At 37.4% G+C, this 21381-nt stretch overlaps 1 protein-coding gene across 1 annotated transcript in view; it reads right to left on the bottom strand.

The window, feature by feature from the left end:
• Positions 1-21381, bottom strand: part of LOC107588797 (nectin-3-like protein) — a gene marked incomplete at its 3' end in the record, with an annotated part of 45172 nt that overhangs the window by 7416 nt on the left and 16375 nt on the right. Inside the window, exons 3-4 of the mRNA XM_016277031.1 lie at positions 8836-9183; positions 3754-4056 (exon numbers count right to left, since the gene is read on the bottom strand). Coding sequence (XP_016132517.1) covers positions 3754-4056; positions 8836-9183 — 651 coding nt within the window. The remainder of the gene's footprint in view (positions 1-3753; positions 4057-8835; positions 9184-21381) is intronic.

Raw genomic sequence — 21381 nt, 5'->3', positions numbered from 1 at the left:
CCACCCATCGATCCATCAGCTCCACCGTGCTCCCTCGTCCCTCCGGCTCCGCCTTGGTCGGGCGTCGACCCGCCATCGCCTCTGGACTCCTCTCCTCTGGTTGCGCCTCGTCGCTCTGTCCTACCGGCTCCGTTGGGCTCCTTCCTCCCGTCAGCTCCACCTTGGTCCTCAGTCGCTCCGGCTCCGCTGCGGATCTCTGGATCTCCGCCTCCGCCTTGGTCGCCAGAGCCCTCGGCTCCACCCTGGCCCCCCGGATCCTCGGCATCCCCCTGGATCATTGGCTCTCCGTCTCGGGCTCCTCCTCCACCTGCTCCGCCGCCGTTGGTCGGCCCCCTGGAGTCGGTGGACATTCCTCCTCCATGGCTCCTCCCTCCGTCGGCTCCACCGTGGGCCGCTATTAAAGCTGTGGCCAGGGTCCCACCTGGCTCCTCCTGCTCCGGTTCCCTCCTGTCGTCTCCCTGGCTCCTGCCTCCATCGTCACCTCCCTGGACTCTGTTAGCCGTCCTCCTCCTGGAAGGCCGTCCTCCGCCGGAAGCTCCACCTGTCTGGTCTGCCTGCCAGCCCTTTGCCTTCCCCTGTCACCATCTCACATCCACTGCCTTGTCCCCCTCCGCCCCTCCCTCTGTTTCTACGGTGCGAGGACGCACCTTCCGGGAGGGGGGAGTAATGTAATGCCTCTGTGGACTGTTTGTTGTGGTTTCTTCCCCTTGTGTTGGTTTAGCCCGTATAATCATTAGTTAATTACCCTCATTGTGTTCACCTGTCTGCCCCTCGTTATCTGCCCTATAAGTTCCTGTCTCTTGTATTCCAGTGCGGTCGGTTATTGTGAATGTTACCCCGAGTGTGTGTCTGTCTCTGCCTTGTTGTCGCTACATTAAATATCCTTGTCGTCCTCGTCATCCTGCCTGCCTCCACACACCTGGACCGTGACAGCTGGGCGGTATGATCAAAAATTTATATCACGGTATTTTTCAAAATTATACCGGTTTCACGGTACATGACTGTATTTTTTTTTCATGCATGACCGGGTGTTAACCATATTTTCTACTGATTGAGAGAGGAAATACTGCAGTATATTGACTTAGAATGCCCTATTTTACTGTTTAAAAAATACCACACTAAATAGTGACTAAACACGACCCCTTTTAATACGTTAACCAGGAGTCACTCATTTATAATCGCAGCATCGTCTGATAAAATCGACATGCATCTACACTAAAGAGCGGCTATGCGGTTGTTTTGGCTATATTACTTTTTTGTCTCATGCAGCGCACTGCCTGCATCTGAGTAACAAACTAAAAAAAAAACAACAAACAAAAAAGTGCATGTGATATTAACAGACGAACTACTCTCATATTTATAATTCCAAACAATCAGTAAGCAACAGGTGCTAGGAAACTCTGTTTTGTATTCATTTATTGATGAGTCGGCTGCAGTGCGGCCAACTGAACGCGCTGCTTCTCTGCCGCTCACTGCACAGAACAGACGCCCGAGAGAGGTGACACTTCTCCAGGAAAGTCAGACCTCGTGTTCGCAGGACAGCACTGGCAAAATCTTCCAACTGAACCATTATAGCTAAGGTTAATACAAAAAAGTAGCTATGAAAAAAAGCCGCTAAAAGGGTCTGAAAGTTGCTAAATCAAGTGCTAAAGTCGCGCTCGTGTGTGTGAGATGCGGGAGCTGATGGCAGGAGGCGGTGGATATTTGTGGCGGTCAATGTGGATATTGTGGATGAGTTCTTCTGTCATCACGTTCTATTAGTTCTACAACTTCAGTTTCAGAACTTTCACGCTTAGTAACGCATACACCTGTTCCCTCACCACAGTGCAACAGTGAAAAGGGACCCCTTTCAAACAGTGTCGCGTTCCGAATGTTGTTTAAGCGACATACACCGGTATTGCGGTATTTTAAAAATTCATATCATAACAAAAATAAACACCGGTATTCGGTATGAACCGGTATACCGCCCAGCACTAACTGCTATTCATTTTTAGATATTATGAACATTGTTAATTGAACATGTGGCAGTTTATATCAACTTATTGATATAATTATGTTTTTTACTCTAATTTGTTGTTGAAATATAAATAATTAAATGGTGGTTGTCATAAAAACATATTTCAATTCAAAGACTGATTCCTGGTATTTAAGATTTGATACAGATTCATCAAAATGAAGATTAAAATCAAATATTGGATATTGTCAGTCCAGCCCTAATATTTTGTTAAATGTCAATGCTGCTCTCTCCTATACAATGAAAATGACTTTCTCATGAAAATGTTCTCATTTTGTGTTCCACGACAGAGAAAGTCAAACAGGCTTGAAACAACAGAGTTGAGTAAATGATTGTAGAGTTACATTGCTTTTGGGTGAACTCACTCTTTAATCCATATAAATGCTACTTTGGAAGCTCACTTTATGTAGTTCCCTGTAACTTTTTTTTTAAGCAATGAAACTATAAATTATTTTAATAAGACATTAAATTTGAGCGTGACATTATTCTCACGCTCTGGATGTGAGTCCCAGAAACAGCGAGGGGAGATGTGATTGGCTAACTCAATTACACAGAAACCTCAGGATACTGAGGCTTAGCTGTGGCTGAGAAAATAAACGTATGTGTGATATGGAAAGAGGATTCAGGAGTGAAACAGAGAGCCTTGAGATTCAACCCCAGCAGTCTATATAACAACAATGTGATCAAATTCCTATCAACATTGCCAGTGTTCTACTTTCTTATTGAACAATGTAAACAACAGTTGCCACATTCAAAACTACACTGTAAATCAGAGTTTGCTTTGTCTTGTTTAGTAAAATATATAAACATTATTAAATCTTAAAATGAATTTAATTGAGAATCATAAGACTAAGAGAGATGTTAAGACTTATATAAAAAAAAATTATATTTCTAGACGGATTATTCTTTTGTTCTCATTTTAAGCATAAATATCACTAAATTTCAGGGTCATGTGACACTGAAGACTTGAGTAAAATGCTGCTAAAAATTCAACTTTGCCATCATGGTAATAAATTACATTTAAAAAAATATTCAAATTGAAATCAGATATTTTCAATTGTAATTGATTTGACTGTATTTGTGATCATATAAATGCAACTTTAGGAAGAATGAGAGTTAAAAATGGACATTTATACTACGTCAAGACTTCTATTATAAAAAATATCATATTGCATCAAATTTAGATTTCTTGACATTATTGTTTTGCTCTTATATTAAGCATAAATATCACTAAATTTATGTTCTGAACAAGACTTCAACAAAAAACATAATTTTTGCAGCGTCTGCATGCTCAGCTTTGTCTATGATAAAACACATAAGTATTAATACATTTATAAGGTTGTAAAACTCAAAAGTAGTTTTCTCACTTTTAAACACTTTGGAAGGCAATGTGTGAATTATTGAGCACTAAAGCCTCCTCCTTTCAGTATGAACTCCCTCACTTGTATTTCCGCTCCTGTTGCTGCCCTTGCTGTGCTCAGATCAATAAAAGCTCCTCCATTAAGCAGTGCGCCGTTCAAACAGACAGCAGCCAACAGTTGAAGATGCCAAAGGAAAGCACACTGAAGATTACGACGTTAAAATAACTCCTAAACTGACATCTTGTAAGTTTGAGAGCAGCAAAAGTGAGCGATCAGAGCTCCTTGGAACATACAGAAAACCCATGAAGATCTTGAAATACGAAACAGGAGTAAAGTTCTTCTACAGGGAGAATGTTGATAAAAGCAATTCACACTCACAAAACACATTGAGCCGGTATGGAATGCGGAAATCCTTGGATAAGGCCGGGTGACGAACAACGCAGCTGAGGGACCGGCCAAATGCATCCCAGGTGGGGGCCCAGACATAGTGGACTGATGTGGTGGTGGTGCCTTCAGGCTCTTGCTGTGTGATGACTGCTGACTGCTGGCCCGGCAGGTCTGAATCCCAGAAGACCTCTGCTGCTGGACGACCCCTTTCAGCTGTACATGTCGCCACCAGAGTTTCACCATCTCCATCCAACAGAGACAAAGAGCCAGGAGACACATAGACCTTTGGCTCCACTAAAGGGAGAAAATGAGAAAGAGATGAAGCAAAAAACAACTAAACAATAAACTCAGACAAGCTAAAAAATGTAAACATTTTAAAACCTATTTTAGTTTAAATCTTGTTTTTATTAATGCGTATTATTTAATAAAAAAACAAACAAACAAAAAAATTGTTGTTCAACTGTTGGACGTATAGGTGAAGGCATTTGTGAATAAAACGTCTCGGTTACGTATGTAACCCTCGTTCCCTGAAGGAGGGAACGGAGACGTCACGTCGGAGGACCGACGAAATTAGAGTAGTCAGGAGCGGAACGATGTGATCGCTCGGCTCCGAAGCGAAAAGCTGAATATGCGCTGCACCTGCTGCCTACTTATTCTCACGCTGTGATCAGCAGCAGCTGGATGCAATAATCGCATGCCAATGTGCATTGGCTCGTTTAGTTTACACTCGAAGTAGATTGGTCCCTCTAAGCGAGATCCCAATTTCGTCGGTCCTCCGACGTGACATCGAGAGTGACCGACTGAAAGGGAACAATATACGTATATATATATTCACACCAGTACACAAATTAAACATTTTATTCAGCAAGGACACATTAAATTAATCAAAAGTGAGATTTATAATCTTACAATAGATTTCGATTTCAGATAATCCTTGAAAAAAAGTAATCACAGTTTCCACAAAATATATATTGTGCATCATTGATAATAATAAGAAATGTCTCTTGAGCAGCAAATCAGCATATTATGATTTCTGAAGGATCGTGTGACACTGAAGACTGGAGTAATGATGCTGAAAATTCAGCTTTGCATCACAGGAATCAATTATTTTTTTTAATATATTGCAATAGAAAAAAGTTATTTTAAATGATAATATTATTTCACAATATTACAGTTTTTACTGTATTTTTTATCAAACAAATGCAGCCTTAGTTACCATAAAAGTTTTTATTTAATTCAAACGCATTAAACAAATCTTACGGATTAGTCTTACTAACACATTTTAAATGGTAGTACCCAAAAAACATTAAAAAACAAATGTAAAGTAATCTTTTTTTTTTATCATGTATAACAGTACTTGACTAAAGCAACAGAAAAACAAGAAATAAATAATAAATGAAAGGGTCAGGAAGAACTGTACAAAATGAAAACCTACAGGATGATACACAACAAGATGAATAAATAAGGAAGGAAGGAATGGGGAAAAAAAGAAACCATGTTAACGGTGGAAACAGGCATTAGTACAGAACAGATTTATTACACCAACCCTACAAATTCACATTAAAAATGGATGATCTGAAATTACTGAGTGCAGAGGTAGGAGTACAACAACATCCTTGAGTGCGTCTGAGTGGCTTCTCTCTCTATAGAAAAGTGGCATATTAGTGTCTTAATATTATAGAGAGTCCACATGGATTTAAAGAGAACAAAAGGAAAGACACATTGTGTATTACAGCTGAATCAATCATTGTAAAATGTTCGGCAGCCCTCAGCAACAAAACCCCACACTGCTTGAATTAAAACAACTGACTCAATTTGAGCTATTGTTTTTATTTCTGAAATAACATTAGCTAAGGGACCACTCACCTCAAAGGTTACATTCGCTCTACAAGCCAGTGTCCAATTTCAATTTTCTGTTCAAATTCAGTTTTGTGAGGATATGCACATGACCTGATTAATGTGGTCCATATATCCTTATACCATGGTTCTTGGCCTTCACGTTGTGCATTAAAATCATTTAATGCACAGCTAGCCATGCATGATCCCTTTCTTATACTACACTACACAGGCAAAACACCCAACACTGGCGCATTCATTATAAGATAATCAACAAATACACTGAAAATGATATCATATTTTATAATTGCATGAAATAAGAAGAACTTATAGCCTTAAATGTATCAGCATTAACATTAACATGACAACATAACAATTGTGACCTCTTCTTTTAAATACAACTACCACCACCACTACTAATTATAACTCTATATTGCAAATGTATCATTTGTTTTAATTGACAAATGAGTAAAATATCACAATATCACAGATTCGAATAACTACATATTAATGCATATAAAGTTGTAAAGTAATTGTATTTAATCACAAACCATTAATGTCATAATAATGTATTGATAATTAGTATAGGTCCATACGTATAGGTCCTTGCTGATACTTTCAGATTTGCTATTGTTCAAATGTTCGGCGTCGGTAGATTTGTTTAAAAATGTTTGTGAAAGAAGTCTCTTATGCTAACCAAGTCTGAATTTTTTGTTTAAACGTACAGTAATATTGTAAAATATTATTATAATTCAAAGCAACTGTTTTCTATTGTAATATATTTAAAAATGTAATTTATTCTTGTTATGCAAAGCTTAATTTTCAGCATCATTACACATGACTTATCAATGCTGAAAATAGTGGTTAGCTGCTTAATATTTTTGTGTAAATCATCATATTCTTTTCAGGATTCTTTGATGAACCTTTTATTTTAAAATAGAAATCTTTTGTAACATTACAAATGTCTTTAATGTCACTTTTGATAGGGGTGGGGATCGCAGGATACCTCACGATACGAATCACGATACGATAATATCACGATACAGCTCTGCAATAATAACGTGATCGGTGCCTATGGTGCATGGGCTAATAGCTTTTCCGGGCCAGTTTTTTAGTTCTTATTTCCATAAACATATATAGCAGTAGAGCTAATACAGTGGCTGGAAATCTGTTTATCCTTCGGTTCCTCATGCTTCCCCATCTTCATAGAGAACGCGGTTCATGGTTGCTTCAGAGTGCTTTGGAAAGAAGGTGCACATTTTTAGACTCTGGGAGCAGGGAAATCTATATAGAGCGCCTTGTTGTAATAATTCAAATATCGATATTTGGCACCAGATATCGATTCTCGTATCGCATGAAGAACAACGATATATCACCATATCGATATATTGTCCCACCCCTAACTTTTGATCAATTAAATGCATTAAAAATGTAATACAATTATAAAAAAAAATATCTAGTGTAAAAATCTAGTAGCGTCTTACATGAAACTGGCAAAGGTCAGAATTGAGATTTGGACCACAGTGAACTGTGAATGCAGCCATAATAAAATTGTATCAATACTATTTTAATTTGTCCTTTTCCCTCTTTCCTTTCTCCATCACTCTCTCTAGAGAACTGCAACAGCTGCGCTCTTAAGAAACACTTTTGCTATGTGGGCCAGGAGCGTCAACTTAATCCTACACGCAAGGCCGTCTGCTCCACACACCTGTTCTACTCTGTTTACAGGCCGCTCCTGTATACGAGAAATCGAAATAACCCCAGGGACCCCTAATGCTAAATATAGCCCTGCGGCACCTGAATGGTGGGGACCCACAGTGTATTACAGAGCGCTGACATCCGAATGCCAGTGTCAGACCCACCCTGCGTTCATCTAACCTGAACCCTATGCCATCTGGATCACGCTGGAGCTCTGCTGACTCAGAACTTGCAGGGGCATCTTGGCAACTCATTCTCACCCAACCCTCCTGATAGAAGACGGGGAACAGAGAACCAGCTGATCTGATGTGCAGGTTGTGCGTGTGGGCGAAGGTCCCGGAGGAGATCAGGGTATTGATTTATCATCAGACGGGGAAGGAATGAGGGCCCGGTCATTGTCACCCACACAAATCCAGACCCAAAACATTCCTCGGTCATTGGGAATTCCTCCGATGATTCATCACTGTTAAATTTACAGGAGTAGGGATGGCAGCTTCAAGCTTGTGTGCAAAAAACACACAAACTCGAAGCAGCTGATTGGCCAGTCACTTAATTACTGACTTAGTAAATTTCTCCCTTTTTTGTAAAAATGCCAAGGACTAACAATGCCTTTTCAGACTGGATCGATAAAATTCTGAAGTTTTACTACTTACAATAGGGAAATGATTAGCTTCTGTTTTTTTATGTTTTGCTGGGAATGCAGGAAATAAACATGGAAAAAAATGGCACCCCACAAATCAAAACAGAAGGAATGTGCTATCATGCCAGTGTGTGACAGATATTTGTGTCATCTCTGTAGCGTTTGACAACACTTCATTTCACTCGAGCAGAAAAGGGGCTCTGTGAAGGGTGTTTCCAGCCCTTTCTGTAAATACAATCCACCAAAAATAAGTCATTCCAACACAAGTTTATAAATCATGACTTTCCTTTAATTCCAGTCTTGTTTTCAATAGAGAGTTTTTGGACTGTTAATCACTTTTAAGTGCCTAGTATAAATAAAAGCATACATAAATAAATGTGTGTTTATCTATGTTTTGTTATTGTTAACACTTTTTTGTGCTTATATCTAATAAACAAAGATGGGAAAAATAAATAAATGCATAAATTAATACATTTATGAATGAATGTGTTTATCTATAATTTGTTATTGTAAATGCTTTTTGTGTTGAAAAAAAAAACAAATCTGAGAAAAATCAATAAATGTATCAATAAATAATAATATAATGTATATAATGTTTCCAAAATTAATAATAATAAGTAAATTCTTCTTCTTATTATACCTATGTATTGCAAATTTACAGTTTCTTTAAACAATAACATTTCATATAATGACAAGACTTAGCAAGATCTCATGAATACACGAGATACATTCATTTTTGAAAACATTAACCTCATCAATGAAAAGAGGTATAAAAAAATGTATGACCCAACAACTATAGCTTTCAGGAGGATGCTAATGTTTTATGAAATGATTCGCCTCAAAGAATTCGCAACTATACAATTACATAGTGTACAAAATGTTCACAAACATATACTCACCCATAATGTCCACAGTTGTGGATGCTTGCATGTTGCCAAGTTGGAAGGTGACCACTTTACAAGTATAGGTCCCAATGTCTGCAAACCCCACGCCCTGCAGGACAATGGATACATCATGCACTGAGGGCTTGATGAAGTGCACCCGCTTGCTGTACTCATCAGATATGGAGGTCCCGTACTGGGGGTTGAAGACAGCCAAAGTGGTGGTGCCGGAGGGCAGCCGGCGTTCCCAGGAACTCTGGGTCAGACTGAGGTTTGTGCTGACCTCCACCCTGCAGGTCAAAGTAACGTTTTTCCCCAGCACTGCAGTCACCTGCTCAGGAACCACAACTCTGTTGGCCCACACACCTGGAGAGATACAGATCATCAGAAATAATGATACAGGAAATAGATTAACAGTTGCCACGTTTTCATTCAACACGCTATAAAATAAAGGTTCCAAAAAAGGGGGGTTTGAAGCAATGCAACAGAAGAAACATTTTGGGTTCGCCAAAGAACCTTTCAGTGAACAGCTCTTAAAAACCATATTTCTTAGTGTGAAGAACATTTTAATAATTTAAAGTACCTTTTTCCACTGTAAAGAACCTTTAGTGGAATGGAAAGTTTCTATGAATGTAAAGGTTCTCGTGGAATCATAGATGCAAATAAAGAACCTTTGTTTTTAAGAGTGTAATGTGAATAATATTTTACTGAATAATCTTTTTCCATCATAAATAACATTTTGTGTAATGAAAAGGTTCCATGAATGTCAATAAAGAACCTTTATTGTTAAAAGTGAATTATTTGTTGTTGTTTTTTTTTTGGTTTAGCACATCAAATTGTTTATGATAATAGCTGAGGGAAATGCTACTTATCTATAAATTGTTGCCAGTGTCGACAAAATCTGTGAATGTCGAAACTTTGCGAAAAATCTATTTTAAAACATTCTTGACTCACCAAATTCAAGACTGATTGTTGCTCAAATACTGCAGAAAATCAACATCTCACAGAAACCTTTTTTTGCATTATACTGTGAATCAGTTTAAAATGTTATATGCTCTTAATCAGTTCCATCTGTCTAATCTTGCTGCCATCACTTCCATCAGGAGAACCCTTGAAAGGTCATAACCGAAGTACAGTAGTGGGAGATCTCGTGCGGCAGATAATGAGGTCTCGTGTTTTCCCCAGCCTTAATTATGCCCCATGTGGGAGGCCTTCCTTCTCAACTGCAGCGGGCTGAGAGCTCTGTGCCATACAGCCCGTGCTTCACATCCATAATGAGCACCATACAGACCCCCGCATCACGCCGCAGGATGCTCCGACTGTCCTCTGCATTAACCGTCTGAGCACCTTGCCAAACAAAAGCCACTGGAACAAGATGAAAAACACCAACATCCAATTTGGGAGTTTTTTACTGTTTAATAGGTCTCTTTAATCTGCGCCTGTGCCCTTTGCATGTTTATTTGAACATAATGGAGTTATTTGCTGATTCATGTAAACATGATATTCTGGCGAGGTGGCAGTTACTGTTACAATGGAAGAGATTGACTAAAAAAAAGGTGTTGGGAAAAGAAGGAGATCAGAGTCCATAAGGGGTCCTATCAAAGACACCATGATATCAAAGTCACAAATTTTGTTAGCTTAAAGCTATCATGCTAGTGTACTTCTAAATATTGGCAAAAGTCGTATTTATTTTTTGTCCAATTAAATACCTCTACATGCTTCTCCAAAAAAAAAAAAAAAAAAAATTATATGTACTCTATCGTTTAAATGTTGTGTGGTTGGTAAGAATTCTTATTATTTTTGCTCACCAAGGCTGAAATTATTTGATCAAAAATTCTGTAAACACAGTCATATTGTGAAATATTATTACTATGTAAATAACTGTTTTCTATTTTAATATATTGTAATATGTCATTTATTCTGTTGATGGCAAAGCTGCATTTTCAGCATCATTAATCTAGTCTTCAGTCTTCAAAAATATATATATATATATATATATATATATATATATATATATATATATATATATATATATATATATATATCATAAAAGCCTGATTTACATATATTCTTCATTTATTCAGTTTTTGTGAGACTGTGGTTGAACTTTTGGTGCTGTAATACTGATATACTTCTCGTTTGTTTCATGTAAACAGTGCTTTACAGATAGTTTTGTTGCTTTCATTCCAAGTACTTTCCTAGTATCCTTGCATGGATACAAGGCAAAACTCACTAGGCTTGTGGAAAAATGGGGAAATACTACAAAAGATGGTATTTTGAAGATTTATTTTTTCCATACAATGAAAGCCAGTGGGGTCAACACTGGATCTTTTGTGTTCAACAAAGTAAGTCATACATGTTTAGAATGACAAAAGGGTGAGTAAATGATGACAGAATTATTTTTGGGTAAACTATTCCCTTAACAGTCAATCTTGGTTAGTAAACAACAACACACTGCAGCTTAACCTCATGCAATAAATCATGGTGTTCTAAAAAGCAAAACAAAGGAACACATTTCTGTGAAGATCACTGGAAAACACTGGAAAATTATAGGCTACAGAATGGGAGCTGTGCAAAACATATTCTGAGAGAAACACCGAGCAGTGAAAATAAAATCTCCTCAGTCATTAAAGCCCACAAATTGCTGCATTTTAGATAGAAAAATTGTTAATCGAGACACTAAGCTTTCCTCTCTTTAAAAAGAAGTTAGAGCATTTAATGCTGTTTTTACAAATGACTGTGCTAAGAAGTATTCCTACCATCAAAACAGTCACAAGGTAAAACCCATACTATTTAAAATGCATAGGCTGGGTAAGTGAGATATCATAAAAAGTGGGTCTATGGAGGCACTAAATAGTGGCTGATATTTTGAAACCTTGGCAGCTGCATATTATATCATGCCTGTATGTGTGCAGACTCCCTCTGCCTGTTCCCCTGCCCACCCTGTAATTGCAAGAATACAACCACACACACACACAAAGACGGAGAGAGGGAGTGTGTGTGTGAGAGAGAGAGAGAGACTACACTGCAATCTGGCTGACTGCTTGAATATCACATTTGCTGAGACCAGAGGATCACCCATTTCAATTCACACTGAGATCATTAAAGACTCATTTACATCAATCAGCAAACTGAGTGTAGGTTGCACCAGTTTACCTGTAAGGTTTTGTTAAACAGATAGATCACACAAAATGAAAATTCTTCCATCATTTACTCACACTCATTTCATTCCTAATCTGTCTGAATTCTATAGCAACATATACATATTTCAAAAATAACTAGTTATTCAAAAAGGTGTGTATAAATAGGATCAAGAGCATTTCTTTACATCCGTTCTAACAGGACATGCCTTGTGTTAAAATAAAAACTCTGAATGCAATATTGGAGCAGAATGCAAAGGTCTCAAAACATGTTTATAAATTAGCAATGTGACAGTCTTAGAAATGCAATGCTCATGACGTAAGACACTGAAATAAAAAACAGCAAGGCGAGACACAGACCATTGGCCAACAGATATTCCACAAATAAACAAACTTGTACTGCACAAAACTATCACAGTTAGTAACTTTCTTGAAATGTACTTTGTTGAAAACAGTGGATTTAAAGCACCATCACTAAAAATATAAATAATAATGATTATAAAACTCTAAATAAACTAGTCAACATTAAAGGTGGGGTATGTATTTTTTCAAAAACGCTTTAGAAAACCGAGTTGGGCAGAGTACCAAAACAAACTTGTAGCCAATCAGCAGTAAGGGGCATGTCTACTCATGATGGGGAGGAGAGAGAGCTCAGTGCACAGGACGGACATTAGCCGAGCCGAGCGACGACAGAAAGATAGAGATGGCGGATAAAAAACAAAAGACATTCATTTCCACACCATATAAGCCTGGAGCGTCTAAACCTCCTCCACTGTCTGTTTCAGCTCCCAAAGTGTGTCCGAAAAGTAAGATAATATGTTTAATACAGCAGATTCTGCCATAATCGTTGCCTGGGTTGCATATGTGTGGGGCGGAGCTATCAAAATAGGGGTAGGGGCGTGTTTGTTTTGGTGATTTGAAATATCAACATTGCCTACCAGAAATCACTTACCCCACCTTTAAGGTAGTGATTCTAGGGGCCCACAGCAAATTGTCTGGGGTGCAGGATGTCTAATCTAATTTCAATGGCTAATTAAATTCTGAAATATCTATTCTCTTTAAAATGTTATTACAATATAAAATAATGGTTTCTATTTGAATACACTTTAAAATACAATGTATTTCTGTGATGCAAAGCTGAATTTCCATCAGCCATTACTCCAGTCTTCAGTGTCACATGATCCTTCAGAAATCATTCTAATATGCTGATTTATGACCAGTGTTGGAAACTGTTGTGCTGCTTAATATTTTTTTGGACCCTGTGATACTTTTTTTCAGGATTCTTTGATGAATAAAAAGTTAAAAAGAAAAGCATTTATTTAAAATAGAAATCTTTTCTAACAATATACACTACCGTTCAAAAGTTTGGGGTCAGTATATTTGTATTCTTTCTTTTTTTTTAAATTAATTAAAACTTTTATTCAGCAAGGATGTGTTAAATTGTTAAGAAGTGATATCAAAGATTTAAATCGTTTGAAAATATTTATATTTTGAATAAATGCAGTTCTTTTGAACTTTTTTATTCATCAAAGAATCCTGAAAAAGTATCGAAGTTTCCCAAAAAAATATTTGGCAGCACAACTGCTGCCAACATTGATAATCTAATAATAAATCAGCATATTAGAATGATTTCTGAAGGATCATGTGACACTTTATACTGGAGTAACGGCTGATGGAAATGCAGCTTTGCATCACAGAAATAAATTATATTTTAAAGTATATTCAAATAGAAACCATTATTATATATATTGTAATAACATTTTGCAAGATTACTGTTTTTTCTGTATTTTTGATCAAATAAATGCAGCCTTGATGAGCATAAGAGACTTCTTTAAAAAACATTACAAGTCTTACTGATCCCAAACTTTTGAGCGGTAGTGTATATATATATATATATATATATATATACTGCACTTACAACCAGAACAAATAAAGACACCCAGAGACAAATGTTAATGGGAAATATATAGAATAAAAATCATTGTGCTATTCCATGCTACAAGATTTCTTTCTATTTAAATGTCAAACCCTTTTTTACATTATAAAAAAATGTATGTGAAGTGACTTTCAACCAAAACTGAGGCTGTTCAGTAAGGAACCCTCTGTTTTACCTAGAGTTATAATGACTAGTTATAATGAAAGGAGCTTAAAATTGTGCTTAACTCTCAACAAAACTTAAGACCAGGCAAACTTCAGATGTGGTCTGAAGTTTGATGTTGGGCTGCCACATCAAAACCCAGGTGAGCACAAGGGGATTTAGAGTTCTTAGGATGCAAGGCAACATAAGACAACCCTTGGTCCCCCTTTTACTTCAGCGACAGCAGTAATCGAGTTGCATGAATGTGCACAATCTGATGATCAAAATGTCAAGTACTAACTGAACACAGTTGTATTATTTTATCATTGGAAAACCAGGGTCAATTGGCAAAGGTTTGCACTGTTATTTATGCTTTATGTTTATGGTTGCCCTGTGTATATTTGTTGTGTTTAGGGCAGAACAACACACAGTCTGTGCTGTCTCCACTTCACTGCAGTCTGAGCTGTGGGAGCAGCTGTCACCTGTCTACCAGCCAACCCACCACTGACCTCGCAACCCTGCCCTGTCACGTACACATATACACTCTACAAACACATTCAACGGTGCTCATCAGGGAGGATAACGAACACACACTGACAAATATATCGGCCTGCAGTCGGCTGTGAAAACAACTCCAAAAACCTATACGCACCACTGTGATGAAATTTGTGGTATGCTACACAGTTCGGACATCCACAAATCGTACATGTTCCATCTTGGCCTGTGTGGAATCTCACAAAAAGAATCTATCTGAATTTTGCCACAAACCACCCTGATTAAACCAGAATTAAAAAAATATGCCAGGTTAGGCTCTATCGACAGTAGAAAAGGGAATTGTAAATGTAACTCTTCTGGCAGCTGTCACCTGTCTACCAGCCAACCCACCACTGACCTCGCAACCCTGCCCTGTCACGTACACATATACACTCTACAAACACATTCAACGGTGCTCATCAGGGAGGATAACGAACACACACTGACAAATATATCGGCCTGCAGTCAGCTGTGAAAACAACTCCAAAAACCTATACGCACCACCGTAATGAAATTTGTGGTATGCTACACAGTTCGGACATCCACAAATCGTACATGTTCCATCTTGGCCTGTGTGGAATCTCACAAAAAGAATCTATCTGAATTTTGCCACAAACCACCCTGATTAAACCAGAATTTAAAAAATATGCCAGGTTAGGCTCTATCGACAGTAGAAAAGGGAATTGTAAATGTAACTCTTCTTAAGCTTCTGGTCCCTTAATGGTTCCATGAATTATTATTTTAGTACTTTTAAGGAATACAGATCAAACTAAATGCAATTGTATTACCAAATTATGAGATTATAACATTTAAAATAATTATTTCAAAAGGTGTTAACACAGACTTAAGAATTAATGAAACATAATAATTGGCCCTAACTATACATTTAAAATAATTCTAAAACAAATATATTTTATTTTATTTCAAGTAATTCATTTTTTTATGATTTTAGTTTTAATTACCAGTAACCCTGTTTATAAGTTCTCAAATGAAACATAATAATTGGCCCTAACTATACATTTAAAATAATTCTAAAACAAATATATTTTATTTTATTTTATTTCAAGTAATTCATTTTTTTATGATTTTAGTTTTAATTACCAGTAACCCTGTTTATAAGTTCTCAAAAAAAAAATAATAAAATAAAATCTTAATCAACATTTAATTTCAGACAATAATTCTGAAAATCGTATCAGAAAAAAATTATAACAATGAAATGCAAAAAAGATGAAAAATTTCTATGTTAATAAGCTTACGCACGAAGTGTGTTATGAAAAAATGAATATAGTAATACAGTTTGACACAACCCAAATGTAACTATTTTACAAGATGGAAATTTCTTCAGAATTCCAAGGATGTAATTTGTGCAGAAAGATTTTTTTTTTTTTTAAATCATGAAGGTCCACCCCTAAATCTAACCATCAGTGGGGAGTAAGATTGTACTAAAACTTACAAAAGAGAATTAATTTTTCACAAATTCACCAAAACGTACAACAGTTTCAAATTTCCATGGGAGTCTGTTCATTTAATACTGCTGTGCTGTGTATTCGCCTCATAGACTGCTATTACAAGACCATTGCTATTTTTTATTTGTTCTTCCAAACTGAGGGATGCATTAAAAAAAACTTCCAGGCCACAGACGCTGTCGATAGCACTTGAGCTGTATGTAATCCTGAATATTCCTTTAACATAAAAAGTTATTTCATAAAGTCTTATATGCAGCAGTATGGCTATAGATGTCCTGCTCTTTCAGTAGAGATGAACAGATGGCCTCCGCCTCAGATACCTGAATTAAGGCCAGATTTGTGTTCACTGCATTTGTTGTAAACATGTAAAATGACAGGAATAATGAAACAGACTAAGAACAAAGTCTTTGATCTGTCATTTAAGTAATTGAAAGGCAATGTAACCAATTAATAGATACAATTACCATCGTTCCCTCGCAAGCATGCAAACTTTGCTTGAGGATATCATAATCTAAAGGATTCTATCATTACCTCAATCCAGGCCTGGCTTAACAATACATAAAACTTCAAAAAGCATGTAGGCCTGGCGAAAGTCATCTGAGGGCCAGCCCAGCTCTGCCAATAAGATTTTAAAGATTCAATAGGAAATGAGAGGTATAGTGTGACTGCATTAAATGAAAAAAACTGGCAAAGGTAACAAGGAACAAATCGAAAGGTCGCTACATGGAACGGCGAAGATGAGTGAGAACAAGAAGGAAATGAGGGGAAACAAATCAGAAATGAATTAATGAAAGAGATATGCTTAGTCTTTGAAGCTTTCCCTGTGTTTGTTTCTCTCTCTCCTGACATCACTAACTGCTACAAGCTGTTCATGGGGTCCAACAGTATACTCGAGCTCTCCACTATGCATTCCACTCCTCGTCTCAACGCCAAATGCCCCAGCGTGAACTGAGATCCGAACCTGACCTCACCCTCTTGTGAAACATCTTAACTTCATTTCGGTGTGGGGAGACTTGTCCCAGAGCCCCTGGACTTTTTGTCAGGTCACTGGGAGGGGAAAACCGGCTGATGCATCCCCTACTTTCAGATTTCAAAAAAAGGCAGGAAACATATGAGGCCAGACTCTTCTCTTGCACGCAACAGCTCACTCAGATTAGTTGTTTTTTAAGACCACGGTGATGTGGCAGGACAAAACCAATGAGGACATTTTAAATGAAGGCTTTGTTAATGTCATAATGGCAGTGGAGAAGTGATGAACGTCAACAGAAGTGCACTATAAAAGATATAAGAAACTTTATGAGAAATCAGACTGAGGTAGGGTTAGATGACAACAACTCTTGTTTAAACTCAAATAGTAGTTCACCCATAATTCTGTCATTATTTACTTATCATCGTTTCATTCTAAACCTGTATGACTTTCATGACTTTCCTTCTGTGGAAAATAAGAACACTTGAAGAATGTTCACACTTGTCTTTTCCACACAATAAAGTGAATGGGGATCAGGAAAAGCAAGACTTTTAGTGAATAACTGCTTAATTTTTAGTCTGTTCCTCAAAAAAAAAAAAAAACTGCGGACAACTTTTATGATGCTTCTGCACTTTTCATTGCATTGAAAAGTGAACCGTGAATATTCTGCTGAACATCTTTTTTGTTGCACAAAAGAAAACATACAGATCAGTGCTGTTATTGTTAAAGGGTTAGTTCACCCAAAAATGAAAATTTTGTCATTAATAATTACTCACCCTCATGTCGTTCTAAACCCGTAAAACCGTTCATCTTCGGAACACAAATTTTGATATTTGATGAATTCTGAGAGCTCTCTGACCCTCCCATAGACAGCAATGTAATTACCATGATCAAGGTGCAGAAACGTAGCAAGGAGATTGGTAAAATAATCCATGTGACATCAGGGGTTCAACCGTAATTTTACAAAGCTACGAGAATACTTTGTGCACAAAGAAAACAAAAAGAACAACTTTAGCTCTCAGAATTCATCAAAAATATCTTAATTTGTGTTCCGAAGATGAACGGTTTTACGGGTTTAGAATGCCACGAGGGTGAGTAATTAATGACAGAATTTTCATTTTCAAAAATGAAAATTCTGTCATGAAATGAAACTGACGTTTCAAACCCGTAAGACCTTAGTTTATCATTAAGATATTTCTGATGAAATCCGAGAGCTGTCTGTCCCTGCATAGACAGCAATGGAACTATCACGTTCAAGGCCCAGAAACGTAGTAAAGGGCATCCTTAAAATAGCCCATGTGACATCAGTGGTTCAACTGTAATTTTATGAAGCCATTAGAATACTTTTTGTGTGCAAAGAAAACAAAAATAACGACTTTATTCAACAATTTACTTACACAACACACTCTTCCGAGTCGGTCTCTGCCACCATTCACGAGAGTACCATGACGCATGTGTGTGGTGCTGCTGACGTAGAACACGCATGCGCTGCACCTTATTTACAAGCAGAGGAATGTACACGCATGTGGCATCTCTGGTCACTATGTGGCGGGGTGCTCGTTGGAGCGGCCTCATTGGTGGATTCGTCCGATTGTCCCCAGCTTCCTGGATGCGTCCGCGCGTCCCATCTCTCCCCGGATCCGCGGTGGAGGAATTAATCACGGCGTACTTCGTCTATTGAATCGAGGCCATCATTTGTCTTGGTAGCCCCCGCCACTCAGGATGGCTGGGATTAATTAATGTTCACTCTCTGGCCAATAAAACTTTCACTTTGCATGACTTTTTTACTTCAAAAGATTTGGATTTCCTATTTATGACTGAGACTTGGGTTAAAGAGGGAGACTCCCTTTTCTGAACTTGTTCCTTGGGATTGCACCTTTTATAATTGCCCCAGGATAACCGGACGTGGAGGAGGACTTGCAGCTGTCTTCAAACGCAAGTTTGTAACACGCACCATTCTCGCTGATGTCTATTCGAGCTCAAATAGATCTGGTACGTCCAGTTCTTTGTGTTACTATCTATCGCATATTAATACCTCCTTTCTAGTTTAATTTTCTGATTTACTAGGAGGACTGATTCCAGGGTTTGATTACATTTTAGTGTTGGGTGATTTTAATATTCATCTATGTTGCCCCGCTAAACCCTTGGTAACTGAATTTAAAAATCTTATTGATTCTTTTGATTTTGTGCAGTGGGTGCAAGGGCCTACTCATGCTCATGGTCACATGTGGGATTTAGCATAGTTCTTTCACATGGATTTCAAAATTCGGACATTGAAATCAGTGACACTTGTTTTTCAGACCATAGATCGGTACTCTTTTCCTCTCATTTTCCTGATCCAGCAGTTACTACATCTTCAGTGATTCGTTTGAATCGTTATTTTTCCACTCAGTCATGCGAGAGATTTGCTGCCTTTTATGCTATGACTGACCCATTATTGCCTGAAACGTCTCCTCCAATGCAGGATGTGAACAGACTTTTTAATTGTTTTAATCAGAAATGTCTGTCTACTCTGAATATTATTGCTCCGCTAAAATCCGAACGTATTGCTACTAAACCGCAGCCATGGCTTAACGATCCAACTAGATAGCTCAGAAAGGCTTGCAGAAGAGCCCAGCGTAAATGGTGCAAGAATAAGTTACAGGTCTCATATGAAATGTGGAGAGACTCTTTAAATGTCTATCAGAGAGCTGTTAAGGCCGCTAAGTCCAAATATCTAGTTTATTGGTGACAATTTACACAGACCTAAGATCCTCTTCTCTGTTATTAATTCTGTGCTTAGTCCTTCTGTCAACATTTCTCCTGATGCTTCTGTTTCGCTGTGTGAACAATTTTGTAAATTTTTTAATGAGAAAACTGTTCATTTAAGATCTAAGCTGTCCTTGGGGAATTCTGTTCAACCTGAGAGATCAAGCGGTCCGATGCTATGGAGTGATTTCCAGCTTATTTCATTTGAATTCTGTAAAGGCATTGTTGAAGAGATCAACTTCATCTTCTCAAGATATCGCTCCATCTAGATTTTTAAAACAAATTTTCAATACTGTTGGGCATGATCTTTTAATTATCCTAAATACTAGTCTAAATACTGGGATTGTCATACATAAATAAAAGCTAATATAAATTATTAATAAATTATATAGTAGAATATTAATAGTATAAAGATTACAGATTTGAAAACATTACAGTGGATTTTATTTGATTTTTTATTTGATTTTTTTGTTAAATTTTGGATGAACTGTTCCTCTAAAATCCGCGTATCATTCGATCATTCGTTTTTTTGATTTAATATTGAAAGTAGAAAAATGAGAAAACGGCTCCTTTTTCGTTTTTTTGTTTTTTTTCCAAAAAACGAAAAACGAGAATTCAGCTTAAATTTTTCGTTTTTCGTTCATGGGTGGAAAAATGAATAAACAGCTTGAATATTCGATTTCTACATGTGGGCGGGAATTAAACGCCCCTTTCTGCTGATTGGTCAGCCGAGGATCAAACCGTGCCATCATCAGTTCTTCCGCAGTATCACGCAGCAGAATAATAGTCCTCCACTGCTGCAGTTGTACGGATTAATAACCCATAATTTATCAATTTCATATTTTTCTCATCAAACAGACTAATGAATAGCTCGACACAACTCGTACCGGGGCAGAGTCTAGACGGGTCTTTCTTCTGTGTAGACCAGCGGTTCTTAAAGTGATAGGGGGTCCAAGAAATAATTTGCTATAGCCTAAAGTATTTCCAGACTGTAAAGTCGCTTTTTTTATCATGATACATAGGCCTACTTTGATTTATTCCAAAGTGACTTATATGATGCATTTAACGTAAAATAATCTAAATGAAGCCTTTTAAAAGACAAGTATTGGCTGTGGTTCATCGCAGCAGCTCACGCCGCGCACAAGTGCATATCCTTTTGAGATATCATATAAATTATAATCAATTTTAATAAAACACAAGACTACATTATATAACTCTAACAGTAGGCTATTTAATATCTGTTGTTCTCCGGTTGTCAGTCAGAATTACAGTTCTTGCATGAACATAGGCCTATACCCAAGCCAATTTATTATTCTTTCCTTTTTTTCTTAGTGTTTAAAATATTTATTTTGAAACAAATTAATTAATTACTTAAACAGACTTACTGGGTGAGCAGGGTAGGCTAAGACAGCTGTCATATCATACCCTGCCATGCCCAGCTGATGCAAAGGATAGAATTTATATCTACACAGAAGAAATCCCTGTCTAGACTCTGCCCAGGTATGAGTTGTGTTGAGCTATTCATTAGCCCGTTTGTTTGATGAAAAAAGACTAAATGTAGTTGCAATAAATGCGTTAAGAATCCATCCAACTGCAGCAGTGGAGGACTATTATTCTGCTGCGTGATACTGC

The sequence above is a fragment of the Sinocyclocheilus grahami genome, unplaced genomic scaffold, assembly GCF_001515645.1.
Source record: "Sinocyclocheilus grahami isolate Dianchi unplaced genomic scaffold, SAMN03320097.WGS_v1.1 scaffold107.1, whole genome shotgun sequence".
Taxonomy (NCBI): domain Eukaryota; kingdom Metazoa; phylum Chordata; class Actinopteri; order Cypriniformes; family Cyprinidae; genus Sinocyclocheilus; species Sinocyclocheilus grahami.
The sequence above is the reverse complement of the archived record's forward strand: the minus strand, read 5'-3'. Positions and strand labels throughout refer to the sequence as shown.